This window comes from Rhinolophus sinicus, chromosome 6 (assembly GCF_057876585.1).
Source record: "Rhinolophus sinicus isolate RSI-liver-muscle chromosome 6, RSI-T2T, whole genome shotgun sequence".
In the NCBI taxonomy this organism is placed as follows: domain Eukaryota; kingdom Metazoa; phylum Chordata; class Mammalia; order Chiroptera; family Rhinolophidae; genus Rhinolophus; species Rhinolophus sinicus.
The window spans coordinates 55,943,620-55,960,274 of NC_142506.1; the positions used below are offsets into that span (position 1 = coordinate 55,943,620).

Consider the following 16,655-nt stretch of genomic DNA (forward strand, 5'->3'; position numbering starts at 1 on the left):
CTCCCCCAGGCTCAGGGGAGCACGACGCGGCGGGGAGGGGGCCGACCGCCAAGGACAACCCCGGGCGAGGAACCCCCGGTGGAGGAGGCGGGGGGTGGGGTGGGGGGCAGCCCCAATCCCAGGGGGCTGGAGAGGGCGGGGTGGGGAAGCAACAAAGAGCCTTTACTACCCCGAAGTCGCCAAGCCGGCTCACGCCCCTCCCGCTCTCCGCAGTCCCGCGGGGGCGCGGGCAGGCAGGGGGGTGTGCGCTTGGCCCCCCGCCTCCCCTCCCCCCGCGCCGCCCCCTCGCCCCCGGGGAAGGAGGGGAGAGGGCGGCGCCTGCGTGTTCCTCCGCCGCGCGCCCCGCCTCCTCTCGGGCTCCCGGCGGCGGCGATCCCGACTCTCCTCCCGCGGCTGCCGCAGCTGCCGGTTGCACACGGCCTGGGCGGCGGGCGCGGGCCTGGGGAGCGGCGGCCGGGCGCGCGGTCCCGGCGGCACCCCTGGGAGGGCAGCCGAGGAAGCTCCCGGAGGCGGCGGCGGCCGCGGGACCCGCTCGGCCTCTCCGCCCCCTCCCAGCCTTTCTTTCGCCCTCTTCTCTCATACTCCCGGCCGGCGCCTCGGCTTTGTGCGCGGAGATGGTGTAGCCTCCTGGCCGTCCCCAGGAGCCGCCGGCCACTTGTCTCCTGTCTCCCAGCTGCGTCCCCGCCCCTGGAGGACGGACCCCTGGACTCGGCGCCTCCCGCGTCTCCCGGCTGCTGGGGAAGCCTCGGCGCCGCCGGCACCATGAGGTGAGGGGCGCGCGGGGCGCTCGGGGCGGGGGCCGGGCAGGCCATTGTGCCGTGGGAGCCGCGACCCCACTGCCCTCGGACCCCGCCTTCCCGGCCCGGCGCGGCTCCCCGGGTCTCCGAGCTTTTTCTCCCCCTCCTCCTTTTGTCCCTTCTAATTTCTCTTTCTTTCTTGTGACCCTCCCTAACCCCTCTTGTTGGGGGTGGGGGGGTCTCTCTTCGACGGTCTCCCATTTTCCCCCAAATGCTCGTCTTGCGCCCAGGATTTCCCTTCCTAAATTTAATTTGCGCCTGGCTCCCTCCCCCCAGCCTTAGCCAGCCAAACCTGGGAGATGGGGAGGGGTTCGAGAGTCGAGGCGTGCGCGTTGCTCGGAAACAGGTATTTTCCCGTATATATGTAAAAATTCCGTGCACTTTTATTACAAAACTCGTGTTTCATTTATAAAAGAAGGAAAAGTTTGAAAGATCTGAAATCTCTGCGGGTAATAAAGTGCTCTGGTAGGCGAAGCTCTGAAAGGTGAAATTTCCCGATTGGTGGGGGGGGGAAGGGAAAGAATTTATTAGGTTTATATGAGGGGACAGTGAAAGACTGGGGTAAGTAAGTTGTTTGGGGTGTGTAAACGGGGGCGGGGAGGAATTTGTTTGCAAAACCCCTTTCTCTCCTTCCTCTGTAGCAGCCTGTGTTGCATTGCAGCAGCTGCCTTCCTCCTTTCCTCTGTAATCAATAAAACAGAAGCTAAATTATTTTTTCAGCCCTAAAGAATTGAACGTACTGTCGTAATCTATTTTTTTAATTGCTACGATGAAACATATGGTGTGACATTTTTCTTTTTTGTTTCTCCAATTGTGTAAGAGAATAAACCATGGTGTCGTGTGTCATTCATTGGAGATTTTTTTCAGCTTTCTTTCCTAAGCCTGTTTTGTGTCCATAACCTTCCCTTTTCGGATTGGTGCAAGACTTCGTGAGAAATGGGACTTGGTAGACTGAAGGCTGATCCATTCTGCGTTATCATCCTTATAGGCCTTCCTTTTGGGTTAAACAATTGTGGATAAAGTAAATTACTCCATTTCTGTGTCCTGGAAGAGATAGTCTTACAGTTCATTTGGATTTGAATCTCCTTTGTGTTAAAGATTAATGGCCAACCGTTGCCAAGACCTTTATAATGTGATACAATGAGATTTGAATGATATAATCTACAAATTCCTTCGCTTTGGCAAGAAAATGTCATGTCATTGGAATTCTCAGTTTAAGTACTTTCCACGTTAAACTTTAGTTTTCTTTTTTAATCACGGGTGAACACTTTCTCATTTAAAAAAATTTTACGTGATATAACCGCGTACTGCAGTTTACTGTGAATTTGAATTGGAATCTGATTCCAAGTTACAGAACTTTATTGTGATGGCCTTAAAAATTGTGCTTAGTGCTGTGTCTGTAAGTGACCCCTCTTCCTTCATGATTTTGCAAGTTATTTTAATGTGTAATGGATCAATTTAAAATGTGATTATGGCATACAAACCAAAAAACATAATCTTTGTAAAATACGGCTTGAAAAACTCAAACCATTGGTTTGAGCATGGTATTTTATCAAATTACTAATGTCCTTGAAAACTTAGGAACTATAATCAAATATATGTAATGTTATATTTTGTAGTACTATGTATTGTCGACTTCTCCTTTAAAAATTTAATGCTATGGGGGTCTTGCAGATCAGATGTTAGGAGTTTCTTTCCCCAAACTTTGGGTAGACTTATCTGAACACTGTGCAATGTAAAACAGTGAAAATGGGATATATTTAAATAAAACGATCGTAAACTATTGTGATTCAGAGGTTATGAACCAAAAAAAGAAAAAAAAAAGAAAAAAAAGAGTAAAGTTAATGTTTTGGGTATTCAGTGAAGTTTGATCCCTCTCATGTATCGTTGTCAATCTGTCACAGGTAAATTGTATCTTCACTTAAAAGTTCCTTTTCTAATAAAAAGTAACTTGTACTTTGAAAACCTTTTTTCTGCTCTATTCCTTATTAAATGTAAGGAGGGAGGAATCACACTGATGCTTTCCAGTAGCATAAATATTATAGAACGTGGTACACGGGTTTGAAAAGTTTGTTCAAGCAGCCTACAGTAATTCTTTGTAGGCTAATTTTGAATAATTTAAGAGCAGAAAAGAGGATCAGCTTTTCACTTTGGAAGGCATTGGATTGTTCAGTAGGTGGTTTGTGCAACTTGGGAGTATACACATTTCCTTAGATACCTGTAAAAGTAGGATGGTCTGATTTGGGGGTAAAAGGTTCTTGTGCTAGTCAAAAAGCTTTGGAATATTTGATGGTCAAGATAGGGTTTTTCAGGTTATCTCAATATTTGACTTAGTCTCAATGATGCTTTCAAGTGCTGTAGGACATGTTATATTATTAAGTTGAGTCTATTTTAGTTATATTAAGGAGTTGCACTGATGTTTTAAAGGCCATCCAGAAATAGGAATGCATGGGTAGGAATTTCCACTTAAGTTGGTCAGAATTCTGAATAGAGGATATGATGAGTATGGCGCTGTTTAAGTATTGGTGCTAAGATCGCTGAGATGACTTTAATTTTAGGAATAGCATGACTACTGTGATGCAACGTAATAATCCCTACATAGAAGGCCACGGAAATACTTGACACTCCTGAACCAATCTTAGCTATACGTGGTAAAAGCGGTATATAGAATTACTTGTTAATACTTTGCTTAAAGACCAGAATTTAAAAAAGGAGGTGCATTTCTTATACAAGACAGTGAAAGGGATGAGGCCCCCGAAAACTGGTGCTTTTAGTGTAATGTCCAACTTTTTGGCTCTAATTTTTCACTTATGTATTGTTTCAAAAGTACCAGATGGTTTGTGATTGAGGTATGTGTGTATATATATATATATATATATGTATTATTAAAATAATGTATACCATTTAAATGATTGCGTTTTTTTTTTACTAAGTGGTTGTCAAGGTTTTTTTTTTTTTTTTTTTTTTCTTCTTTCTTTAAATAGAGGAGCTTGTCTGATGTAAGATAGTTGCATATAGCCTAGTAGCTAAGAAGAGCTCAGAAGAGTTTGGATTGACGTTCTTGGATCCATTAAGTAGTCCAGGCTTCTACTCACTAACTACCCTGTGACTTTCTCCTGTGAAAAGGGTTGTGAGGATTCATCCAAGCTAATCACATGATTTCACTGGTTCATATTTTAAGATATGTAAAAATAGGGATAATTCTTTACTGGGTAGTGAGGGTCAAGTGATAATAAAAGAGAAGATGCTTTGTATACTTGTAAGCATTACACAATTATGTTATCCCTCTTGAGGCCTAATTACATAAAACGTTAGGGTAGTTTACTTCACCTTTCTAGGCCTTATCTACCTCAAGGATGGCAAGCAGGTTACATTTTGCTTACATACTCCAGTTGGCAGTAGCTGCCATGTTGATAAGGACATAGATACATTTCTGGGCTTGGTGGGAAAGAGTGCCATGATTTGACTGGGATGTGGGTCCCAGAGAGTGGCAATGGAGAGTATTTTCTGGAATCCGACTTTTAACCGTGTGTGGTCTACCTAGTCTAGCCTTATTGTATAGGGGAGGAAATTGATCACCATTGACATTGGTCATCATCATTGCCTTTCTTGTGTCGATTGAGTCTTTGAAATACTTCTTGTGATTTTGTTACCTTCCTTTCTGGTAATGATTTTAGAGTGTGGTACGATCAAGACTCAGAAGATCCAGATTTATATGCTGAGCAAACTGGTGAAAATGGAGCTAGTTCTATGATTTCATAGGATTGTTGTGTCAAATGAGATAGCCATGAAAGGATACACTAGTAGTTTCTGTTCCCATGGATCTTCGTTTATGCTAGTAGCTATTGGGTGTGTTACTTTCCCACAGAGGTTTAGTTTAGGGGCAGGAGCCAAATTTGTATTTTTTTAAGCATGTCATTGCCTTGTATGTAGGCATTGTTTTCCATTGTAGGTATTTATTAAGTGAATAAATCTTGAATGAGTGTGGATTAATGGGAACAGTTTACTGAAGTTTATACGTTATTCAAGTTTTTGAATGCCTTGTTAGCCCACTTGGAATAAGCAGAATAGGTAGGCCCGGGTTGGCTGGTGGAGAAGAAGTTACATACCAGACTGATGGTTTTGGTTACTTATCCTGCAAACAGCTTAACTCTGGGGTGATTGTGTACCTTGTGAAATACCAGTCTTTATCATGAGTGTAAGAAGGATTTGGAGAAATGTGATTTCAATTTTTATGCAGTTGTAGGGAGGAAGAGGATACTTAACTTCTTCCTATGCCAACTTCAAGTTGCAGCCCCCCCTTCCCCCCTTTTCTTTCTTTGAAATTGATGGATGGAACTGAATGGAAATAAAAGTTAAAAGAGAATCTGAGCTGAGGCTGTATCTCAGTGGATAGTTCCTAAAATACAGGCTTAGGAAGTTTTCTGGAATAGAAAGCAAGAAGGGAAACGTTCTGGCAAGAAGTAGTCCCAGATTTATTTACCTCCCAGCTATTCTTGCATATTCCTATGCATCCTGAATATTTTTTGCTATAGCGTTTATTACATTGTTTTATAATTACCTGGATCTGTCTGTCCCTCTTCATGGTAAGCTCCTTGAGGGCAGGGACTGCATTTTTATATTTTATGTAGCAGCATTATTCACGATAGCCCCAAAGTGGAACCAACCCAGATATCCATAGACTGAACAGTGGAGAATCAAAATGTGGTCTGTCCATACATTGGAATATTTGACCATCAGAAGGAATGAATTACTGACACCTGACAAAAGTGGATGGAAACATGCTAAGTGGAGGAAGTCACACACAAAAGGCCACCACATAATTGTTTGATTTCATTGATATGAAATGTCCAGGATAGGCACATCTTATCGAGACAGAAAGTAGATTAATGACTGCCAGGGTCTGGGGAGAGTAAAGGAGGAACGGGAAGTGAGGATTTTTATGAATATGTATGGGATTTCTTTCTGGGGTGATGAAAATGTTCTGGAATTAAGCAGTGATGATGGTTGCACAACCTTGTGAATATACTAAAAGCCACTGACTTTTATATTTTCAAATGGTGAATTTTACAGTACGTGAATTACATCTCAACCCCCCCACTCCTCTGTCCTTGGCTTATTATTTTTACTTATTCACTAGAGTGCAAAGTATCAAAAGAGAGTCTCATTTGCTTTACGTTTCTGACAGTGTTATTACTTTGGATTAATATTGGAAATGGACAGCTTCATGTTTTCTAAAGAAGAGAGGCTGAAGACAGATCATTGGGCTTTTCTCTGAAGGGAACGGGGCAGGTGGGAATGCTGACGTGGACAGACTCATTGATGGTGGTGCCTCTGACAGGCCCAAACAAGTTTCGGAGCCCTATCTGCATGCGAAGGTAGCAGCCATCTCTCTGGTAGCCCTGTTCTAAGTATGGAGGACCGAGGTCACTGATGAAATCAATGAAACGAATCCAGCAGAATCTTCAGAAAACGGCTCCATCTGGTTCATCTGATTTTTCTTGGGTCTGTTTACAATAATCTCAAATACCGAAGAAAGTTTTGTCTTTGGGGAGTGAAGTAGCCTTGATGACGTTTAGACAGACTGAGTAACTTTCCCAGACCTTCTGGAACATCTGGTCTTGGCAGCCCGTACACCTGATGAGATGGAGTCAAAATGGCTGCTTTCACAGTCACCCCGATCTTTTTTTGGTATCTGCGTTATGTGTCAACTTGGTAGGGAAGAAGCTTTGTCAAGTTCCCCAGAACATAAATGAAATAAAATGAATGGCTCTTTAGGTCAAATCTCAGGGGAGTCCAAATTGCTTGTTTTATAGTGCAGCGAAGGGTTCTTTCTGTGAAGGTTTTATAAATGGTTAAATATTGGTTTCATTTGAGTGTCTACTTTGTTGTACAATCTGAAATGTCTCTTTCCTCTCCCAAATTCTCATCTCTAACGAGTATTGCAAGCAAAATGGTGACTTTGGTTTTTAATACTTTAAGATTTATGAATTGTAGGCTTTTATGAAAACTTAGTTATTTTTCTTTGTAGTCTCTTTAATCCTCTTTGCAGTATTTTGAGAAAATGAACCAATTACCATTGTCCACATAAACGTCTGATCAGGTTTTTTTTTTGTTATTTTTTCCTTCCGTTATAAAGCCGTAAAGGTTTTGCATAGATTTTAGAAAGTGTGGAAAGTATAAGCTGTTAATAACTCAAATCCAAACCATCTAGAATTTTGATATTTTGATGTATAGCTTTCTAGACTTTATAATGCATGTATTCATTCATAAATGTGATTGTGTGTGTGTATGAATATGTTTTCAATAAAAGAGATCATACTATATGCAAGGTGAAATTATACTATGTTATGTATTTTGTAACTGGCCCCTTTCCACCTAATTCTTATCACTAAATATAGATCTATGTATTTTAAAGTAACCGCATAGTATTTTCACTATGCTTTGGATGACCTTAATCTACTGAATCTCTTAGGGATGGACTTTTAGGTTTTTTTCCTTTTCTTTTTGTTATGAAAAATATTGCGATGAACCTTTTTGGACATATGTCTTTGTGCACATATCTGCTATGTTATGTTTGCACATATAGTGTAGGGTCAATTCCTAGCAGTAAAATTAAGTAGCATTTATTTTTTTCTTTTCTCTCTGAGTAGGTCCTGTCCAGTTGACCTCCATTTGCTTCTGTTTGTCTCACTGCCCGTACTCAAGTCCAGGCCACTGTTACTGTACTTGAAGAATTAGTGTCTCCTCCCTTCCATTCTTGTCTGCTGTTTTCTATGCATCAGTTAGAATGGTCTGGAAGTGGAAATCAGATATTGTTATCCCCTTACTAAAGCCTTCAAGGGTATCTTAGTGCTCGTAGAATAAAACCCAAATTAATCATAGAACCCAAATTGTTAAGGGCCTGCCTGATCTGCCTGTATTCCTGGTTCTTAGGACAGGCCTCTGTGCGTATGCAAATAAGTATTTGAGTGAATAATAAACACAATTGCCAGACCAAAGGGAATTTTATCAGTTTTTGATACACATTACTAATCAGCAAAAGTTCATGAGAGTGCCCATTGCTCCACAGTCTGGCCAACTCAGGACCTTATTAGCCTTTTTAACTTTGCCAATCTGATAGGCAATAGGTGTTATCGCAGTATTTTAATTTGTATTTTTTATTACTAGTAGAGTTGAACATTTCTTCATGTGTTTATCGGACATCCCGATTTGTGTGTGAATCACCTGTTCCTGTGCTTTGTCTATTTTCCCAATGAGATGCTTAGTTTTTCTTGTATAATATACTTAATAAGTAACCCTTTATGGTGCAGATGTATTGTGGCAGTTAACTAATGTGGTATCACAAACCACCTCAAACCTGGTAAAATATGTATGAGTTGGTTGGGCAGTTCTTCTGCTGGTCTCAGCTGGACTCGTGTTGTTTTTCTTTTTTCTTTTTTTTTAAATTTATTGGGGTGACAATTGTTAGTGAAATTACATAGATTTCAGGTGTACAATTCTGTATTACATCATCCATAAATCCCACTGTGTGTTCACCACCCGGAGTCAGTTCTCCTTCCATCACCATATATTTGATCCCCCTTACCCTCATCTCCCACCCCCCACCCCCCTTACCCTCTGGTAACCACTAAACTATTGTCTGTGTCTATGAGTTTTGGTTTCTCATTTATTTGTCTTGTTCTTTTGCTGTTTTTGGTTTATATACCACATATCAGTGAAATCACATGGTTCTCCACTTTTTCTGTCCGACTTACTTTGCTTAGCATCATACTCTCAAACTCATAAGTGTTTTTAATCCTTGCTTAGGTTCATGTGGTGTGTATGTCTGCTTGGCTCTCGTAATGCAGCCTACAATGAGATCGGGCGGCACTGTGCAAGCTGTTATCAAACCTCTGCTTGCGTCCTGTCCCTTTATTAAGCCTTTGTGGCCAAAGCAGGTCACGTGGTCAAGTCCAGAGTCAGAGTGGGAGGAGACTACACAAGGATATATCAAGAGGTGTGATTCCTTGGGGGCATGACGTACAATCTACCACATACGTGTCTTCTAAATTTGTCCCTTGTTTTTTAATTGTTTGTTTTGGTGTAGAAGTTTTAAAATTTCATGTCAAGTCTGTTGGTCTTTATACCTTTACAACTTTTGCCTTTGGTGTCATGCTTTCCGCAACCTGAAATCACATACATATTCACTTACGTTGTCTTCTGTTACTTTCATGGTTTCATTTATATTTAAATTTAAGAAACTTGAAATTTATTTTGGTGTAAGATGGGAGGTTAGTATCTAACTAAATATCAAATAGTCATTTGCCAGCCTCATTTGTACAGTAATCCATCCTTTCCCATTGATTTGAAATGCTATATTCATTGTATATTGAATTTCCATAAATACTTTGTTCTATTGTTGGACTATTATTAATTATCTAATTCTATGCTAGTACCTCACTATTTTAATTACTCTAACATTATAATTTTTAAACATCCAGTAAAGGAAGTTATTGTTAGTTTTCTCAGTTTTCAAAACTTTATTTACTATTTCATTTAATTCTTTTAGATTAGTTTTAGAGTCATTTTATCAATTAAAACAAAGATGAAATAAAAAAGAAAATTACACCAAACCTGTTGGAGTTTTAATTAGAACTGTGTTAAACTAATGGAATAATATGGGTGGAGAAAGAATTGACCCTTTTATAATACTGAATTTTCCATTTTTTCTCTCCACATGTTCAGATTTTAATTTCATCTTTAGTAAAGTGTGACAACACATTAGTTTCTAGTTTAATAGGTTTGATACGAACTTTTAAGAAGGTTCTAGTATATGTAGAAATTGAACTTTAGCTCATTTTTACTATAAGTACATCTGTTTTCACTTTTCTTTGTGTTGGTCTCACTTAAAATGTATATGTTATGTTTTAAAAAAAGGTTTTCCTTCACTATTTATCTTAATTCCAATGTTGACATTTATATTCCTCAGTTTTCTTAGACTTTGAAGTATAAGTTACTGAGAACTTACTGCCTGAAATACTTTACATATTAACCATTTAATATGCCTCTAACAACTTATAAAGTAGGAACTGTTTTTATCCCCATTTTATATATGAGGAAACTGAGTCACAGAGGGTTAAGTGACTTGCTTTAGGGTCACCAGCTAGTAAACATGGGACATGGGGTTCCATCCCAGACAGTCTGGTTCCCGAGCTCATGCTTTTAACTAGGGCCTCTCTGTAATGGGTAACTTATGAATTGAGGTGTATATTTAAATTTTCTGAATATTCATGTATGAACAAATAATTTATTTTTCTTTGTGATTTTATCATCTAAAGGTTCTTTATTTTCTGAAAGTAATTAGTACAAGAACAAGGCCGTGTAGAATGCATTGACCTAGAATAAGAGCAACATTTCAGAGATAGCGGGTAGGGAGAAAAGGCTTTATTGGGGTTTAATCTGGAAAAATGAAACAAAAGTATAAAAACATCCATGTTATGGTTGCAACTATGTGTTAAATTCTTAGAAGGGAAGAAGAATGAATCAAGTGTTGGTTGCTTTTCACAATTTTTCTTAAAAAATTGTAAGGTGGCATGAAACTCAAGTGATGATGGACTTTTCCAGTTCGATCTTAAAGAAAGTCATTTTTGCCAAAATGTTTAGAGCTTCATTAATAAAGCCCAGGCACTTTACTTAGATATTGAGATGATTTTCTTTTGATCTCTTGTTATCTCATCTTTGTTAGCTTTCTCCCAAGTATTAGCTGATTGTATGTGTCAGAATGTGTTCAGCTGCAAGTAACAGACTTGAAGTGCTTTTACATTAAGAAAATTGACTATCTCAGGTAATTTGGAAGTCCAGAGGAGAAGCGGGCTCCTACACTCAGTAGCTCACTGGTGTCTTTGGGAACCCAGGTACATTTTGCCATCTTTAGTGTCCACCCATCTTCACTCCAGAGGCAAGTGGGCAAGTCTAAGCTTCGCGTGAAGACCCAGTAATTCTTTGAGGAAGGAAGACCATCTCTTCTTGTGTTCTGTTTCTTTTCCCCTTAAGGTATAATTTACATACAGCTAAATGCATAATTCATAAGAGTACATACAACCTGATGAATTTTTACTCTAGATACAGTGTAGCCACTAACCAGGTCAGGATTCAGAATGTACTTATCACCCCATTAAGTTCCCTCATGTTGCTTTCCAGTCACTGCCCCTCTAAAACTGTCAGTTTTGTCAGTGGCTTTGCCAGTGGTTGGAAACAGTTCTCATCATTTTCAGTGACTTCATAAAGGCCTGCATCTTTTGGATGGTTTACACTCTCACTTTGTAGGTGACGTGCACTGTGTTGCTCTGTAATTGAAATACCTGCCAGTCGTTGAGAGACTGGCAGGGCAAAGGTGAAATGGACTGACAGAGGCTAATACTACCTTGGAAGGGATGTTTGGTAGGGACTAATTTTATAAATGGTTAATTCATTAGTGGATATTTTGGGATTAGGATTACTTTTGCTTTCCTGGGCAATCTGGCAATTTATGGGAATCTGACAATGAATTATATTGACTTCTGAACCTATTTTGTCCTCTGTTACATTTTTACATATGTGTTATTCTGGATTGTCTAATTTATAGCCTTGGTCTATTACCCCATCTAATCTGTTATCTATGCAACAGTCAGATCTTTCTGAAATTCAGGTCTGATCAGCTCAGTCACACGTCTAAAACACTTCAGTGGCTTCCTACTTCTCTTAGAATTAAGACCAAACTTCTTATCATCGCCTACTTTCTGCATGGTCCTTTTTGCGCTGTGAGTCTAAAGTTAGTAAAATGGCCCAATACGATAAATCCTCAAAACCACTTATAAAAATATAAAGAGGTGCATGACTCATTCCCTTATGTTTACAGTTTAGTGGGGGAGGAGGCATTAGTCAATTTTCAGGAGCTGAGGGTAGAGACTATTTCATCTACTTTTGTTGGATTCCTTGCTAAACAATGTCACTTGCAAATCATATTTTAAAATTTTCTCTAGTATGTATACCTTTTAGTTATAGCAGACTGCCAAAGTTATTTTGTATTGCTTTAGAAAAGCGTTTTGTTCTGTTCATCTATTATTTTTTCAAATCATCTCAGGGAAATCCCTCCTCATCTTTTAATATTTCTTTGGATATGGAAGTTTTTCAAGGTGTTTTTTCATTTTGGGCGGAGATAGTCAAGTTTAGTAGAATCATCATTGGTTTCAAAGTCGTTCTGCTGTTTACTGGCTGTGAGTCTTTGGCTGTCCCAAATCTTAATTTCTTTTTCTGCAAAATGGGATTAATAATTCTTGTTTTGCGAGTTGCCAAAATGCATTTAGAGGATTTATGGATTTGCTGTATTCTATTTATTGTTTTCTTAGTGTTGCACCATAACTTTTTTTTTTTAATGAAGGTCAAGCTCCTGAATGTTCTTTTGCCTTTTTTCTTTAACTTTTACTATGAAAGACTTCTTTTCTGTGTTTAGGCATTCTAAAAGAATAAAATACCTAGGAATAAATTGAACCGAGGAGGTGAAAGGCTTGTACACTGAAAATTATAAAATATTGGTGAAAGAAATTAAAGAAGACTGAAAAAAATGAAAAGACCTTTTGTATTCATGGATTGAAAGATTTGATAATTGTTAAGAGGAGAGTACTACCCAGAGTGATGTATGGATTTCAATACAATCTCTGTCAAAATCCCAATGGCTTTTTTTTTTTTTTCCCAGAAACAGAAAAACTGATTCTAAAATTCATAGGGAGTTTCAAGAGTCCCGAATAGCCAAAACAATCTTGAAAAACAACAAAGTTACAGGAGTCATACTTCCTGATTTGAAAATGTATGACAGAGCTACAATAATCAAGAATGTGGTATTAGAATAAGTATAGCACTGTAGACAAATGGAACAGCATACAGAACCCGGACTTAAATTCTCACATATGTGGTCACTTGGTTTTTGACAAGTGTGCCAAGATTGTTCAATGGAGAAAGGATAATCTGTTCAACAAACGATGCTGAGAAAACTGGATATTCCTAGTTCTTTTGAAAGCGAGTTTCCTGTAGTATGAATGCCTACCTCTAAATCGGGCTTTCTCAACCTCAGTACATTGATATTTGGGGCCAGATCATTCTGTGTTGTGGGGGCTGTTCTGTGCATTGTGGGATGTTTAGTATCTCTGGCCTCTACTCACTAGATGCTAGTAACTCACTCCTAACAGTGACAACCAGATGTCTTTAGACATTGCTGAATGTTGCATGGGTGAAAAATCACCCCACTTGAAAACTACTACTCTAAATTCTCTAATGTCAGGAACTACTGTATAACTTTTATAAGTTTTACAAATATTCTCAACATACTTAAAACACTTAAATGTTTTATATTTACATGAGGAAAAAAAGATTGACACATGTGCAGTTTCTTAACTTTTATTAGAGAAGACTTTTGTCTGGTTCCCTAGACTTGAGTCTGGCAACCCAACCACAATTTATACACAGTGGTTCAAACGACAAAAATCTATCCTTGAGTCAGTTGGTAGAAGCCCATTTGTAAGTTAGGAACTACCTAAAGATGAAAAATATCAGCTTTTGAATTTTAACATAAATAAAATGGAAAAAAAAAAACACCTCTCAAATTGTACTTCATTGTTAGTTCAATGCAAGTATTTAAAATAAACTTAACACACTGTCTTTAAAGATATTTTCGTGATTAACTTTTGTGTTCCAAAGACCTGATATATTTTCCTCACTAATCCAGAGGGCCCAATACCTGAAGCTCCAACACATGCCTGGCACAGGCTAACCTTTGGGTAACCTTTGCTCACACTGGGTACACACCTAGTGTGGGCTAGCCAATTATATATGACAAATGTTAGTATTTATTTATATACAATAAGTAGATATTTATGAAATAATATCTATTACTTACTGCTCATTTAAAGACAGGCCAGGCAACTTGCTAAGCGCTCCATGTGAGTCATTTCATTTAATGGATTAGAATAAGCCACGAGATTGGTTGTCATCACTGCTGTTTTATAGTGGAGGAAACCACGGTTTAGAACGCCTAAGTGACTTGGCTAAAGTCACACGCTTGGTAAACGACAGCTGAGGTTCAAATCAGGTCCTGTATAATTCTGAAGACCTTGCTCTGAATACTTTCTACGGCCTCTAATTGTTTTACCTTTCAGTGCTGCTGCTCCAATTTCCTTTTCCATCCTTAAGATCACATCCAATAATGTCTCAGTCCTCATCTTGGCGTTTGTATAGGAAGTGGGGGGAAATGCTGCAGATTGGGCTGGACCTGGACCCAGCATTGTCTCACTTGTATGTGAGACACCAGCACGCTCGTTACATCTTCAAAATGACTTGAACTTTTCCTGTAGATTAATGACTTCCAATTTGTGGGCTCTGGGGCCAGCTGTGGGATTATTTTAAAGACGACTTGAATTTATGTCTTCACCAGGCTTTGTAATCCAAAGATGCCGACCTTCACGTGCATTATATAGTTCAAATATATGTAGATGCTGTTATGATCATATCCAGATTAATTTAAAGCTAATGAGCTCAAAAGTGCTTTTAAATCACATTTTCTCGGACAGCATATATTAAAAGTAGAATGAATTTAAAGGGCCTTCTATCTTTAAAAAGGTTGAGAACCACTGTTGTAAATTGATTTTATCTATATTTAATTTGTTTCTTAGGTGGGGCTTGGCAACCATTTAACTTTCTCAAAAGAAAGGGGAGGATCCTAAAACAATGACAGTCTTTAAAGCCATGGCAAGAATCACTGCAAACTTTTATTTTTTTGTTCTTTAGATGAAGTAGATTTCTGTAAAAAAAAAAAAAAAAAAAAGAATTTGTGAAATGTTACTAGTTACCTATAGAAGCAATCCATAAAAATGTAAATTTTTAGTAGGAGAAAATTTCAATTGTTAGGAAATTATAGCCCTTGTTTATAAATTATGATCTTTAGAAAATAAACTGAAAGGATCAAATTCCTTATTTTTGAAAATATGAAACGAAAGATGTGTGGGTATGCTGTTAGGCAGGGTTTTGAAAAAACAACTCTTGCAGTTGATGCTTTTAAAAGAAATGTGTCCAAAATTGAGTAGCAGTTTTTTTGCTAGTACATAGAGAAATATTGAGAGTAAGGGCGTCATGGATGGATCCAAATTATAAATAGGCTGGAATTTGGGCTTGTGAGTTTATAGTTTTAGAATTTATGTCATTAGACTTCTGATGTTGGAAGTAGTCTGTGCAAATTTGTTTTTGAATACTTTCTCAGCCTTGATGGGGTTAATTGTGGCCTGGCAAATCAAGAAAAGGAGTTTTGTGCCTGTTTCAGACTGGATTCTTGTTGCTATGCAACAAACATTGTCAGTCAGTATAGGGTATAGTAAATTGGTATTCTCTGTCCCTTTTCACCACATGCTCATTTTGTAATCTGGGAGAAATGGTTTTGAACTATTTTGCAAGGTTTTATTTTAAAACAGACATTTAAAGATTTTTGTTGCTCTTTGTAATTGGTTACACTTAAGGTCTGCAGGAGCCTTTCTGTTCTTATACAGAAGGTACACTAAAATTGTTGTGTTCAAATAAAGGGTTTTATAGCTCGGTTTCTAAGTTGTTTCAGGTTAGAGCACTAATTTTGTTTTATTGTAAGACGAGTGATACTGCCCGCTTCCAACGAGTACGTTTTGCTGTAAATTCAAGTTAAATAATTTGAACATCAGAGCTTTGCCATAGCTCAACATATTTTGAAATTTATTTTGACAAGTATGGACCCCATATCCCTTAACTGATGAAGATTACTTGTGTAGGAATCCTAAACTTGTATAGAGTCTCATGTAAAGTCTGGTAGTTTATTTTCTTCCAGGAGAGATTAAAATATTTTAATAGCAAATGGGTGATGGATAATAGCCTTTTTCTAAAAAAAGTGTTAAAAAAATACATAACATAGAATTTACCATATTAACCATTTTTATGTGTCCAGTTCTGTGGCACTAAGTATTAGACCCATCATCTCTGTCCATCTCCAGAGCTGAATTACAACTGTTTGCATCCATGTAGTAACTTAGTCCTGGCTGTTTTCTAAATGCTTAAGATAAATTAACTTATTTACTCTTCGTAACAACCCCATATGGTAAGAACTTTTGTTATGTTCCACTCCAGAAGACTGAGGCACAGACAGGAGAACACACACTCGTCATGAGTGGAGCCAGAATTCAAACGCCAGCAGTCTAGCTCTTCTGTGCTCTCAGCTACTATGTTATGTTGCCCTCTTTTGGAATTTCTTTTCTGTTTAGTGATAAGAGCAATGATTTAAAAAAAAAAAAAAAAAAAAAAAAAAAAAAAAAAATATATATATATATATATATATATATATATATATATGTAATTTTTTTGGTAGCTTTTTCAAGTAAAGTTAATATACTTCAACAGTGTTTTGAACTTTAATGCATTTGGTTTGACCATAAATCCCTGTAATATTTTAGGCATTTTTTTCCGAAATATTTTAAAAGGATACAATTTGTATTATTTTCTATTATGGTTAATTGTATTAATTGTATGAGAAATGATATACATTATGGTTAATCCTATAAAAAGGATTTAATTCCCCTTTTCAGTTTGTTTCTGGGCCATTTTCCATGCTGGCCCATCCAGTAGAGTGTACAGAGAATGCAAATTCTTTTCTGATAGTTCAGTACAAATATATAGGAAGGTACATTGTTATTAGAGAATTCTAATGGGATGCCATCAAAAGTCTAACGCCAATTGGCATTGGATAATTGGCTTCTTAGTATTTTCTAAATTCATGTGCTTTTTTGTAGATAATTAGGAGTTAATTTTAATATCGGCAATCCAGAATAAAGA

General features: G+C 38.2%; 1 protein-coding gene across 10 annotated transcripts in view; it reads left to right on the forward strand.

The window, feature by feature from the left end:
• The first annotated feature begins 361 nt into the window (after window positions 1–361).
• Window positions 362–16,655, forward strand: part of ENAH (ENAH actin regulator) — a 110,279-nt gene continuing 93,985 nt past the window's right edge. For 2 of the 10 annotated variants that reach the window (XM_074316928.2, XM_074316927.2), the window contains exon 1: window positions 365–767. In XM_074316928.2, the coding sequence (XP_074173029.2) occupies window positions 763–767 (5 nt within the window). In that variant the 5' untranslated portion in view covers window positions 365–762. Of the gene's footprint in view, window positions 768–16,655 lie in introns of all 10 variants that reach the window. The other 8 variants (XM_074316932.2, XM_019730923.3, XM_074316929.2 and 5 more) reach the window with 7 other exon arrangements.